Source organism: Liolophura sinensis, chromosome 8 (genome assembly GCF_032854445.1).
Source record: "Liolophura sinensis isolate JHLJ2023 chromosome 8, CUHK_Ljap_v2, whole genome shotgun sequence".
NCBI lineage: Eukaryota > Metazoa > Mollusca > Polyplacophora > Chitonida > Chitonidae > Liolophura > Liolophura sinensis.
Genome location: NC_088302.1, coordinates 45,874,675 through 45,888,012, shown reverse-complemented (window position 1 = coordinate 45,888,012; position 13,338 = coordinate 45,874,675). Strand labels below are relative to the sequence as shown.

The 13,338-nt window shown below is 37.1% G+C and overlaps 1 protein-coding gene across 1 annotated transcript; it reads right to left on the bottom strand.

Annotated features, from left to right (window-relative positions):
- Positions 1 to 2,888: 2,888 nt before the first annotated feature.
- On the bottom strand, positions 2,889 to 13,290 carry LOC135472291 (ubiquitin-conjugating enzyme E2 K-like). The gene is made up of 6 exons (XM_064751733.1): positions 13,107 to 13,290; positions 12,250 to 12,402; positions 10,617 to 10,699; positions 9,370 to 9,533; positions 7,105 to 7,169; positions 2,889 to 6,742 (listed from the first exon to the last, which is right to left on the bottom strand). The coding sequence occupies exons 1-6, from the start codon at positions 13,167 to 13,169 to the stop codon at positions 6,671 to 6,673; spliced, it is 600 nt and encodes a 199-aa protein (XP_064607803.1). The 5' UTR covers positions 13,170 to 13,290; the 3' UTR covers positions 2,889 to 6,670.
- Positions 13,291 to 13,338: the final 48 nt, after the last annotated feature.

The following is a 13,338-nucleotide window of genomic DNA, read 5'->3' as shown; positions in this document are numbered from 1 at the left end:
ATAACAGAATTTTTTCCCGCATGAAGTTCTGTTCATTTACTCTATGATTGGCACCTTAAAACTTATTTCACCTGCTTAGGACAATATGATACGGTTTCAATGTCCCATACAGAGGAGGATATGGAAGGAAAGAAAAGCTTTGTTACTTAGTTCAGTATTTAAATCTGAAAATGTGTTGTTTATTAAATCATGCCAACTGGTATACATGCACCACTATTTTTCTCTATTTTGTGTGTTTAAATGATGATCAAATACTTTAATTACATTTATTTGTACTATTACATATCTTGTTATACAGAGACATAGCATAACTGTAAGAAAGCATATCTGTTCACAGCATTATATCAACTGAACTTATGGAAGTTATCTCCCTTATCTAACATTAAATAACACTGGGACATCTCATGGGATTTAAAGACTTGAATAAGAGCATGTGCTGTGAAAGCAGCTTAATTCACGTGATAAAAATCAAAATTTACAGGAATTGACAATTAAATGCATAAATACAAAGTCAAAACATGTTTACAGCGAATTCTGCTCAACACTCTGTATAAATGGAATTTTATGTATGGTAGTATAAAAAATAATGGATGTACACGGTACTGAAAACAATAAAGGTCTTTCATGGCCTCATGTGCCAACCACAAAAACTGGTATATGGATCTCCGTTTCACTTCAGAGAAAGAAAGGGATGCATTTTGAGAACTTCAAGAAAACCTCACTGAACTTTCAACAGAACTTTTGTGGAAATATGCATCTGGGTCTAGTCACCTTTCCGTAACAACAATATTCATTGGCAAGAATTGTAACACAAAGGCTTTATACGATTAACCTTAAGCAACTAAACTGCTTGCCTGTCCTTGGATAGTTCATGGAAAAGAATTACACTTCATGTTGTGATAGATCACAACAAAGCTGTGCCTAGAATCCCCTGTAAGCATGCTATAGGTTAGCTCGGAGGCTTCTGTAAATCTTGAGTGTAGCTTGCAGATCAATGTATCTCCACTCATTCATATATAAAATTTATGCATCTCATGACTTTTACTGCAGAGAACATTAAGAAAATCCAGAGTGATAGAAAGTGATATCATTCTACATTAATATATTCAATGCTAATATCAAACAGAACAGATATTCTTTTCACACTATGAAGGCTATTACACATGAGATGGCTTTTCAGCTGTCTGTTGTGACATTTCCCTTGTGATTCTTGTCCAAAACACATGCACCTACCCTAGGGCCTCTATGAAACACACACTGAGATGTCACAGGCATACCAAACAAACAAAAACGTAAAGGCTGCCTCACTTTAAATGTAGCAAACCAACAGCTGTCTGATAAATCAATAGTGTGACAACACCGTTCCAACTGCAGCTCTCTCCAGCTGGCACAGAGAGAACTGTGTCCAGGCAGGTTACCTCTGTAACTGACTGCTGTCTGGACTGTCCAGAAATGAACTTGGACAAGCTAATGTCAGTCACTAATGTTGTCTGAAGATGTACAATACAAAGGGCTTTAGTAAACTTGGAGTTCACAAGAAAATGGGATTCAGTACTTTCAGTTTGTGGTGTACACCTATATAACTTCACAGGTATACCAAATATTCTAACATATTTGGCAGAGCTAATAGGTTATGTTTAGGCTAGTTGATCTGTGATGTATAGGCTATAAAAAGCAACCTATCTGTGAAAGCTGGATTTAATACTGTCCTTGTACCGACATCATAACTATCTATTCTACTTCCAAGGGAGGTAACTAAGTAATTACCCATGGCACACCGGAAACCTCTACAAGAATCATTTTTACAGCATACTGTAACTCTTGTTTACATAAGCTACTATAGAAAAATGAATATTCATGAGCGGTGAATGAATGAACTAATACGGATATCTTCCTCTAAAAAAAAGACAGTCAACGGCTGAATGATGAACAAAACATTGTAAGAAAATCTATGTTACAGTAACGCGTTTGAGTTTATATATTTGAACATAAACCCCGTAGATACATGTACTCCAGTGGAAGGGCACAGCCAGTATTGAAAAACTGATAGAATGTACAGTTAACATGTTACACACAGGACAGCCTTAAACAATACATGCTGGCTTCCTCTTCGGCCGTACGTGGGAAGGTCTTTCCTCAACCTGTGGATGGTCGTGGATTTCCTTGAGCTTTGTCCAGTTTCCTCCCACCATTATACTGGCTGGCATAGTATAAAAGAAATATTCTTGAGTTCAGCGTAAAACACCAATCAAATAAATAAATAAAATAAACAGGTACAAAAATGTGATCTTTTTCTCCACAAACATTTGATTTCCAACAAGTTTAAATGGTTCCTACAATACCACCTTCAGCGGAGTCTAAATACAGTTTTTGTATGGCCTTCAAGTGTCCGGTGTGTAACCAGACTTACTCGACTTGCACAGAAACAATGTCTCATATTTCTGGACTCTACATATGTACATATAACAAGTCCTATTCCCTACATAGGAAATGGTATGCGCTAGGATTTTAGTACGAGACAGATAGGAAGTAGGATTCCTGCTGAGAGCACAGCCAAAGCTTCAGATTCTTCATGGAAGAGACCTGGCTAGTTAAACTGCTTTCCCCTACCCCATCCACAACTCTCAGGTAATTAATACCACAAACTACTAGACACTGACTGTCCGCATTATGGTGGGGGAAACCGGGCAGAGCCCACGGGAAACCCACGACCATCCGCAGGCCACAGAGGTCACAGCACTTTTTAAGCAGACATAGTTAAAACAACGTGCCATTTCATTAAGTCGATGCTTCCAGGGTTATCTTACATAATTATTCTGTTATATTTACAATACCTCAAGTTGCTGCATTAATCAACATCCCTCCCTCCCCCAAAATTTTTAACATTTTCCAATAAGGTGAACAATTCAAGTTATTGGTTTAGTTTGTTTGAAAGCTCGTGATTTAACAGGTTTGACGCTTTTTGGTAACTGGACACTGAACTGCAGACATAGAAATATTTATAACATGCATTATTTCAACTTTTGTGTGGTAACGAAGAATTCTGCTAAGGAATTTGTGACATCTTAGTCACTGTGCAAAATGCAGAAGAGAAATTACGTGACCAAAAATAATCATCCGTGATTACACAGTAATGGAACATCTGAGAATGCACGTCATTCAGGTTCTGCGAAGAGCATAAATGGGAATGGAAACTGTTCGAGTGGGAGCAACAATTAAATTCTCATCGAATTACCATGCAAATTGCCTAGCAGATTTCTGTTTACCCTGAAACCATGGAAATCTTTTCTTTGAGAGAAGGAAATATCCACGATACGAGATTTAAATAATAACCTCAACATACATGTAACTCTGAGTAGGGTTTATATTGATTACATTGATGTAAACTGAAACACATAGATCTTGGCAGTTGTGTGGCCCAAGTCAACCAAGCTTAATATACAGAATATGACAAGAATCTAGTTGAAAATCAAAAAAGAAAATTGGCTGGCAAAACAGCTTCTGCATGTTCAGTGTTAAATTATTTCTTGTGTTTTTTCTTCACAATAAATAGAGCCAAAACTTTATCACAAAACTTACGTATTTATTGCTTATACAAGTACTTCATGACCACCTTCTTTAGGGAAATCTGGATGGGATAAAAGCCTCCTAAACATGCGACGCTGGACTGTGCCGAAAGTAAAGATACATTAGTCTAATTTTTCAGAGCATTCAGTATACAAAAGATAAAGCGACAGGGTAAAGTTTATTTTTATAGTCAACTAAGATACTTACAGCAGATAAATCTTGGTGATTTTAATATTTGGATCTGTCAAGACAGACAAAAACACTACCACATTTAATAACATTTATTTATTTATATGATTGATGTTTTACGCCGTACTCAAGAATATTTCAATTATCCAACGACAACCAGCATTATAGTGGTAGGAAATCGGGCGGAGCCCTGAGGAAACCCACAACCATCCGCAGGTTCATTAAATAACAAGCTAATAATATAACTTTTAGTAGCTTATTTAATGGTTAGATTTTTAAGTTATGCCATTTACTTTACGTCTGGTATCACTCAAGAATTAGCAATGGGTTGGTCCTGGGTAACATGCCATAGCTGTGCCAGCTGGGAGTGCCAGGCCAATCTAAATTAAGCCATTTCAATCTGTTGCTTCCTCTACACATAAACATACCCTGGCTTTCAATTCTCAATGTGGGATTGCCAGGTTTGAAAATGCTGCCAGTAAAAGAAATGTCAAAATTTCTAACTATCTCACTCATAATGGTTCGAAAAAATAAAACACATTCTGGTTATGATGACAATTATGCCTTCATATACCAACAAATATTTTCTCTTTACTCTTAAATACGACAATGGCTGAATGAAGTGTCCTTTTTCGCTTGTTGAGTGCTTGTGCCGTGTAAAAACCTATGTTCATAGAATTTTCTCCCTAATTTTGAATATTCCAACATTTAACGGAAGGCCAGTTGACAAAAACTTTTCTGCTTTCAATACCACGGATGGTATTGGAGGCTGAAAGCAGAAAAAGAAATCGCGGGTTATTTGTTACTCTTGTACTTGTGATACAATACTTTTCGTGAGCTCAATTTTCCAGTAACGTCCACTTGCACAAGAAACTGTTTCACTAAAGCCCACAAATTTCTGTGAGTGAATCCAGAGCATCAGACTGACCAGCAGAACAACATAAAACTGTGTCAGGCAGATGAACATGTAAATAGGCCTCCGCTCCCCTCTTATGCTCTTTCAAATGTTCCCTGTGATTCTCACGGATGTGTTCTGAAACACCACTATGATCAAACTGTTAATCAAAACCATGAAAACGGTAACCTGAATGGAATCAGACAAACCATTGTCTGTTATTCATAGTTCTGAAGTGATGTCACCGCTGCACTGAGCCAATCATCAGCACACTCTGTAGTCACATGACCAGAGTCCTTCAGTTAAAAACAAACTGATTTAACCCAGACGAGATCTTTCTGAATTAGATTTTAGCATGAACAATGAAAAATATAGCTTTTACGTAAGAAATTTCCTTCTGGAAAAGTAATCTGAATTTGCCTAACCTTCAAACATGATAGGGTCTTTGTCCTGTAGGTCATTAAAGGAGATGAAGATTTAAATATCATTTAAATACCCTTGAAAAAAGTATGTTTTTCCTCGCAGGTACATGCCATAATAAAAATTCTAATATGTACCTCAAGCTGACAAATTATAAATAAAGACAGCGCCAAAATCAGCTGTGGGCAACTCCATTTTGCCTTAGAACTAAGAAGTCTATCTGTGTTAAGAGGAGAATTGCCGTCAGAAACCGCCGAAGTGCAGTTCTTACATTTCCAGCAGAACTCTTCTTCCCACAGGGTAGCGAACAGTACAGTTCGTTTTCCGCTTGACGATCGGGAAACCGGAATGTTGGACGTAGGTTCCGAGTTTACAAGAAAAAGTTGGCAGTTTTAACGACTCCCACTGGCTGAGAGGCAACACACACCCAGCATAAATTACAGGGTGTTACAGATGGAGGACGCAATGGACTCGGCAAATTATGCCAGCTTTGCCGTTTTCAGGTACGGCGAGGAAAAATGACAAAATTATGCAGCAGGCACCCCCAGACAGAAAAAAAATGTGCTCTTTTCAGCCTATACTGTCATGTTTTTTCTTCTCCTGTAAGCCTTAGAAATTGGCAAAAATTAGTTCTTCGCCCATTTAGCTTCATGTTATTTATCACCTCCTGGTCCAAGCCAAGAACCCGAATGCTCAATGCTATGAATTAGATAAAACCATGTAGCTTCACTAGACAAACCTCCTCAGTCCTGCTGCACTCCACAATACATGCAGTGTTCCCGAGCACAAATGCTGGACATATTTTGGCGAGTCAAAGGTCATTTACGTCACCCACTTTGAGGGAAGACTCAAATGATTTCCACTGATTGGCATTCATTGAATTTGGTTCTGTAGTTTTGGAGATATAGTTTAAGTCATATATGAACTCTGATTTGAGACAGTAAAGGTCACAGGTCGTTAGCGCCAACCACATTCTGATAAATTATGGTAGCTCCATCAGTTTCAATGAATTTGGCCTAGTAGTTTTAAAGATTTAGCATTGTTAAGCCAAATAAGAATTCTGACTACAAAAAGTCTGACAATGTGTATTTCGAAAGGCTGTCCACTGGAATGGAGATAAACAAGTTCATTGTATTTTTTAATGATACATGAATCAGTTCTCAACGTATTTTGGTAACAGGGGTAAGGACAGACAAAGGGAGTGATGAACGAACATCACTACCCTAATACCCATTGCTTAATGTTAACCAAGGGGTAAAAAAGTCATTCTGTAAACAATAGCTCAAAAATCCAAATTAAATAAGAATACAAATTTTAAAAACTACCATACTTCTGTAAATCAGAATCCTTTTCCTCAAATAACACTTCATAATATGGACTAAATACTTTTTTCCGTGAACAAAATCTGCTGCAAACCAAAACTTTCCACTTCCTGTGTGCCAAGATGGAGGTACATCCCATGATGCAATGCTTTCCACAACCTAACAAACTTGCACTGACCTCAGAATTCACATCTTGGTGAAAAGACAATGGATAACGCAGTATATTCATTTCAATTTCAATGTTATGTACACAAGTCTATAAAGCAAAGGCTTGCTGTCAATTGAACAGAGACTCTAATGCTCGGGGTACATCCCAGTTTGTCGTTGAAAGGGCTGTTCTTGATTTGTCCTGAAACAGACAGAAAATATGGTATTCTAAAAAACTGACCTAACATGGACAACAAATGAAAATATTCAATATGAGTGATATGCAGAAAAACTGTAGATTTCCTGCCATGAAGGAAAAGTAACAATGACAATTTAATGCTGTCAATGTTATAAAGCGTCATCAGCTATTCCGACTGTGCACAAATTGTTTTCTCGTTAAAACAACCTTGATTGCCCATAAATATCCACCCCCGTGAAGGGGAAAATTAAACCTTTTGTCATTTTAACTAATATTTACTATCAATATTTATCATGCATTGTTACCTGATGTTACATTGTTACTGCGTCTGGATTTTCAATTTAAACTCAACATGAAATACTTACGTCATCAAAGCCCATCTGCTTCAATTGTGCTATCTTATCTTCACATTCTGGTACCCTATTTGGTGCTGTAAGAGAGAATTCATAATGCTGTCAGCTAGTGTTATCATATAAAAACATGTTAATGTACAAGAAAAAAAAAATGAGCTATGGCAATGAACAACTATTAAATATTAAAAAAAAAAAAAAAAAGAAAAACAAACATGATTATTACTCCTGGTCTGAGAATTTGGAGTACTGGAAAACAATATTCTTTCATGAGATTTCACCGCATAACATGTAAAACAAAATGACAATGCACAGAAATGGTTGGTGTCAAGGCAGACATCTTAAGAATTTTATCCAATCAAACATGTTGCTATCAGACTGCACGGCCTAAGCTGCGACATAGCCTTTACCCATTCACAATCCGTGTAATATTCAACGACGGTATCACAAATTATGTCACAGCATCATACCGTCTTGACCCAAACTGCATTAGACCGTAGTGCCTAATTAGACACGCTCTTCAAATTATACAAATTTTTAGTCATTCATTTTAGCATGCAGTTTCTAAATAACAAATATTCATTGGGTGTGCCAAAGGTTTATCGGAACGGTATAATTTTTCTTTCTCTAAATATATTAGAATTGAAGAATTTTAATTCTGTTCATTTGTCTTTCTTGCATACAAAGGATGTTCTTTTCTGTTTTCTTTCGTAAAATACAGTAAAATCATTGAAACACTGTGTTCAAGTCAAGGTGCTTTCTCTGATTTTCCCGATAACTAGGTCAGCACTGCTCTCATGTTAGAAGCCACCACCACAAAACTGAAGTATAAAATTCAGCATTCACAGTTCAATGCCTAGATCAGCCTCATTGAAGCTCAGACTTAATTCCATTTGTTGCAGAATTGGGCATGAATCCAGTTGTACGACAATCCTATTGTAATTTCTTGCACATTTAACAGGGGTCATAATCACCAGCACAACCCCTTCATAGGCTAGCACCTGAACCAGGAATACCCTGGCTGAGTATCTACCTGTATAGGCTGCTCAAACTGTAAATGATATACCAGGCTTACTATATTAACATTTCAAGCAGTCGAAGAAATATCCTTCCACTATGCCAAATTTCCTAGAAAGCTATTTATCACTTGGACCATCATTGCCGGAGTCCAAAACTTTATCTGCCATAGGCTACTGCTTTGACTACAACACGGAGAAAACCTTTGATCTTAGAGAGCTAGAGTAAACGTGACGTCACCTTGATGTCGATAATGGAGAAGCGCTGAAGCTGAAGATGAAGTTTCACTAAACATTTACTGGGTTGAAAAAAATTTAGAAAATATTTAATGTCGGTTTAAGATACATTGAATGGTAATCTTTCAGCGGATATAAACATTAGCCAGGTGCTGTTCTTCCCTTCAACGATACATGATAAAATTAAGTCAGGGAGCATACATGTATCTGTACAATAAGGATACGATTAAGTTAGGGGAGATAACCTACAGCCTTCATACATGTCTATGATGCGGGATACACTTAAATCAGGGGAGATAAGCAAGATGATATCAAAACATGTATTTAGTAGATTTGAAAACCTTAGGTTATTTTACGGGCTTTAGGAGTTATGTACAGAATACAGCAAATATTATGCAGAAACTCAATGGGTACAATTTTTTAAACCCCATATTATAACAAAGGGTTTTGGGGTATTTTTGTGTTGCATTCTTGTCTATCCTTATGAATACCCTGACCTTATGGGAGTGGTGTATGTTGTCATGGGGGGTGGGGGTGGGGGGGGGGATTGTATTATATCATCCTGTTGGGAGATATTCTGATTGGTTTCATGTGGTGTTGCCTTGTATTTTCCTGTTTTATCAATCGCAGAACGTTTTAGGAAGAGTGTGAATACATTTTGGTGTGAAAAAGGCCACTTCACCATATATGTATTCAGGGTTATGTTGTGAAATGTATTCAAGTAAGCATGCAAAGTTAATATGTATGAAGGCACGCCTTCTTTGCCAAGCCCATATGGCACTGTGCGGGGCAGTGTAAAAGCATGGTTACTAATATGAATAAATGCCCAGTGGGCAGTCCAGGGTTAAAAGAATATTTGAAAAAACATAGTCAACTTGACAAAGGTAATAAAGGTTTGGCATAATACTGTATGTAAAGTGCATGAATGACATCTCAGATGGATTTTCTAATTCTACTTTTAATTCTTCACTTGTATACTCTTTCAACGGGATTCAAACTCCAATACAAACCACATAACCTGTCTTACCTCCAGCATATATATTCGCCCAATGACGAGCTGTTTTTTGAAAAATTTCCTGAGTTTCTTTATACTGCTTTGCTACAACTGCATCCTGGGGGTCATCAGGTTCAGCATTGGCCAGCAAAGCTTGTAATGATAGCAGCACAGTCCTCAGGGTCATCGCTGCGGCCCTAAAGCATGATGACAAGAATAATATTAACCTAATCTGAAATTTCATAGCAATAAGTTAAAGCCAACATAGAATATACACAACATACAGCCACATAAATATTTACAATCACAAGGATAAACTTTATACCATGGAAACATACAACTATTCATCAGTAATTTACTTGTGCTCCAAAAAATGAAAATCTCCATTTCATCTTAAAACAGGTACATGTATACTGAAGATTTTGGGGGAAATAAGACTTGGGTTGCGTCAGATCTGATTTAGTGATGTGTCAAGGTGTCTTATAGCAAGGTTACATTGTATATTTCATTTACGTATAATTATCCGTGTTGTGTTTTATGCTGTTATCATTATATTGTGGTTGTCAAATTTATAGGTGGAAGAAAGTGACCCTGGGGTAATCATCACACACATTAGGTAGATGACATACTTCTTAACTTAGAGCCAGGCTCCAAGAAACATAAGCTGCATATGAATATGTGGCTTCATTTGTCTATGGACTATGGTCATAAGATATAAGTCACCTCTCTCATGTACAGTTAATTGAAAAAAACTATTAAATCAGTTACACGTTTTTGCTCAATCAAGATTCAAGTTCACAACATCTTTGACCAGGATTCCCCCGCTCTCACTATGTATGGGGCATTGGGAACAACAAACTTGTCTTCCAACAATGTGTAACATATATAACAACAATATCTATGCGTCACACACAGGGAAGTTCATGCCAACGGTCAGTGGTTTACCCTGAGCATTCCAGCTTCGTTCAAAAACTAAATCCTGATTGGCTGAATGTTCAAGTTTGGCATGTAACAATGTACTTTCTGAAGCACATAAAGGCCTTGAAATGATACTTTTGATACCAATACTTATTTATTTCTGAAGAGAAATCAATAAAACTGCACATAACACTGCTCTTTAACGTGGTTGTATAAGGTGTTTGGTCCACTGATTTGTACAGAGTCAGATAAGACTACTTAGATAAAGACAAACCATGGATATTTTAACACCTGAAGAATAAATTTTTGACAGCTTGAAGGATTTTATACATGTAATCAGTGCAGTATCAAGATAAACTTACCATTGGTCTTTCAAAATATCTAAACAGATGGCCCCAGTCACAGAGCTAATATTGGGATGCCAAATTTTTGTTTTAAAAACCACCTACAAAGAAAAACAAGACAAACAGAAGTCATGACAAATCAAATCCCACAAACTGAACACAAAGTCTGCCACTATATACACATAGCCAAAATGATATAGGACACAGTTATCACAGAAAAATGTGTAAAAAATTCTATGAAGTTTTGTAAGCTGAGAAAATGAAGTTCAGCATTGGGGATATGGCACTGACGGACAACTCACTCCCAGTAGCCATATTGTAGAAGCCCTTATGAGCTTGGCCGATCACAAGCCCCGAAACCATCACGTTGACTGTCGCGTCAAAAAAACTATTAGCACTCGATGGTCAGTGTGGTTTCTTATAGTGGATAGACAGATATCAATGTAATAAAATGGATTTTGCAGGTAGTTTAAGAGTTAAAATGATGTATTTTGAACCATATATTTATGAGCAGGGAAATGAGAAAGGCTGCCCATGTCAGAATGCGTACATGTTGAGTAGGAGGCAGCAGTAACTTGTCAGGGTGGTCTGGAAAGAAAACTGCCTCGAGAGAGTCATTGCTTCAAGAAAAATATTGTGACTTTGCAGTATTTCCCTCAGCAAAGTCAGATTTATTACAAAATATCATCCCAAAATCTGAATGAAGGGGTCTGTTATCAATCAGAATGTCCTGCTATTTTCCATGATTCCCTGAAGTCGGTACAGCAAACTAGGCCAAATGCTTACACCCATGCAGGACGAGGATGAGCAGGACCACTAAAACATGATGCAATTGTCCACGGACATTGCCCTGACCGTGTGTTAAACTAAAAGAAACACCGGCCCTATGAACACAGAACAGAGTTGATACTCTTTGGTTGGGTAACATGCGTTTTTGTCTGCATTGTTTCATTGTCAAATTGTCTAATAATGATGGTACATGAGAGCCTCTAGGTTTTGTGATGCAACTCAAGATTGCTGTAACATGGCAACATGGCGTCACCAAATGAGTGGCTATGTACAGACGATTGTTTGCTATTTATTCTGTTGAAAAGCGGTGTAGAATTCTTAAAATATTTTTAGAACATTTCTGGAATACTACTTTATTAATTAATTCAGATTTAGTGACTGACTTTAGCTTCACCTTAAGAATAAAGGTCTTACATAGCCACAGTAATTAGTATGAGTGAATTACACAAATAAACATAAAGAAAGTAAACCATATCGGCACTTCAGGAGTCTGGCAAGGGTTATACAGGTTTTACGGAGACACTTGCAGGGTCGGAGTTCTTGCAAACTACTGCAGCTAAAGAGATTTTACATAGCAGTAAAAGCAAAGGGTAGCCCTTAGTTGATACATCTGATTATACAAGATGTATATTCAATTTAGCTACAATCATAAAATCACGACCCTTAGCCCCATTAGTTTACAAGAGCCTTCACCTGGGCTATCATAAACCTGCTTGAACTTCCCAAACTACTAAATTGCCATTTCGCTTATAGTACAAAGCGTACTGACTACTTAAACAGCTTAACATTAAAAAAATTTCCTTCTATAATGATACTGAACTTCAACAAATATTTCTACACTCAAAAATAACAAAAAGTTTACCTTTGGTGGGTTAAACGGATATGTTTCTGGAATCGTAATCTTGAGGTGAAATCGTCCTCCCTCATATGGCGTATCAGGAGGTCCAGCTATTTCGCCCTTTAATTCTGTGAATTTGTCGTCTACAAGATGTACCTTGATTTGGCTCTGAGCAACCTGTCATGCATAATTAAAAGTATCTGATAAACAGACATGTATCAAAGAAAAAATGAATTTCTAAAATTTCCGTAATTAAGAGATCTTCATGCCATGATCTTAGTTTTGAGGAATCCTCCTGCAAATATGCATATAACAGATTTGTTTTACTGGAAATATAGCTAACACAGAGCTTTTCGTGATTTCACTTGACAACATGCAAACCTATATATTAAGTTTCCCATGTGAGGAACTCCATCATGCTTTGGATCACTGATTATACTGGATTGGCCATTTCAAAAAATCAGAAAAGCACAAGTGTAAATAGTCAATAAAGGAAGCAGTTAAAGTATGTACCGACAAACCAAGCACGGTACTGTTCGTGTTGAGAGAGAGAGGGATTTACATTTCATTTTTTGGACTGATAACGGGTAAAGGCATCGTTTGTAACTGAAACTATTCAACTTAAAAATCGGACATGAATTACATATTTTAAGTAAACGGTTAACTGTCAACAGATATTCGTTCTTTGTTAATTTTGGAAATAATATCCACATTTCTTATCTTCTGTTCATGATTTTGCATCATTACCAAATTTTATGTTATGTGCCCATTATAACATTAACATAATCATTTACATCTACTTTTGGAGAATCTCCTACGTGAAAATATGTCTTTTGTTTAGGTATAAACAAGCCAACGTTACAGAGTTTGTAGGGATTTACCCCTTGGTCGTTGACGACTTCCTTGAACTCTCGCTTTATTCTGGCAACAGCAATGTTTGCCATTGTTTCCCAAAGTGAAAACTTTTCAGTTTAGATGTTTGAGGTGCTGGGATTTCGAGTGAAATTTAACGTCACCGTCGACAGATCACAAAACTTGGCCGCTCAAACTGTACGTCTCCTGACATACCACTCGCGAATTCGACTACAGCTCTGATATACCGGATGTGACGAG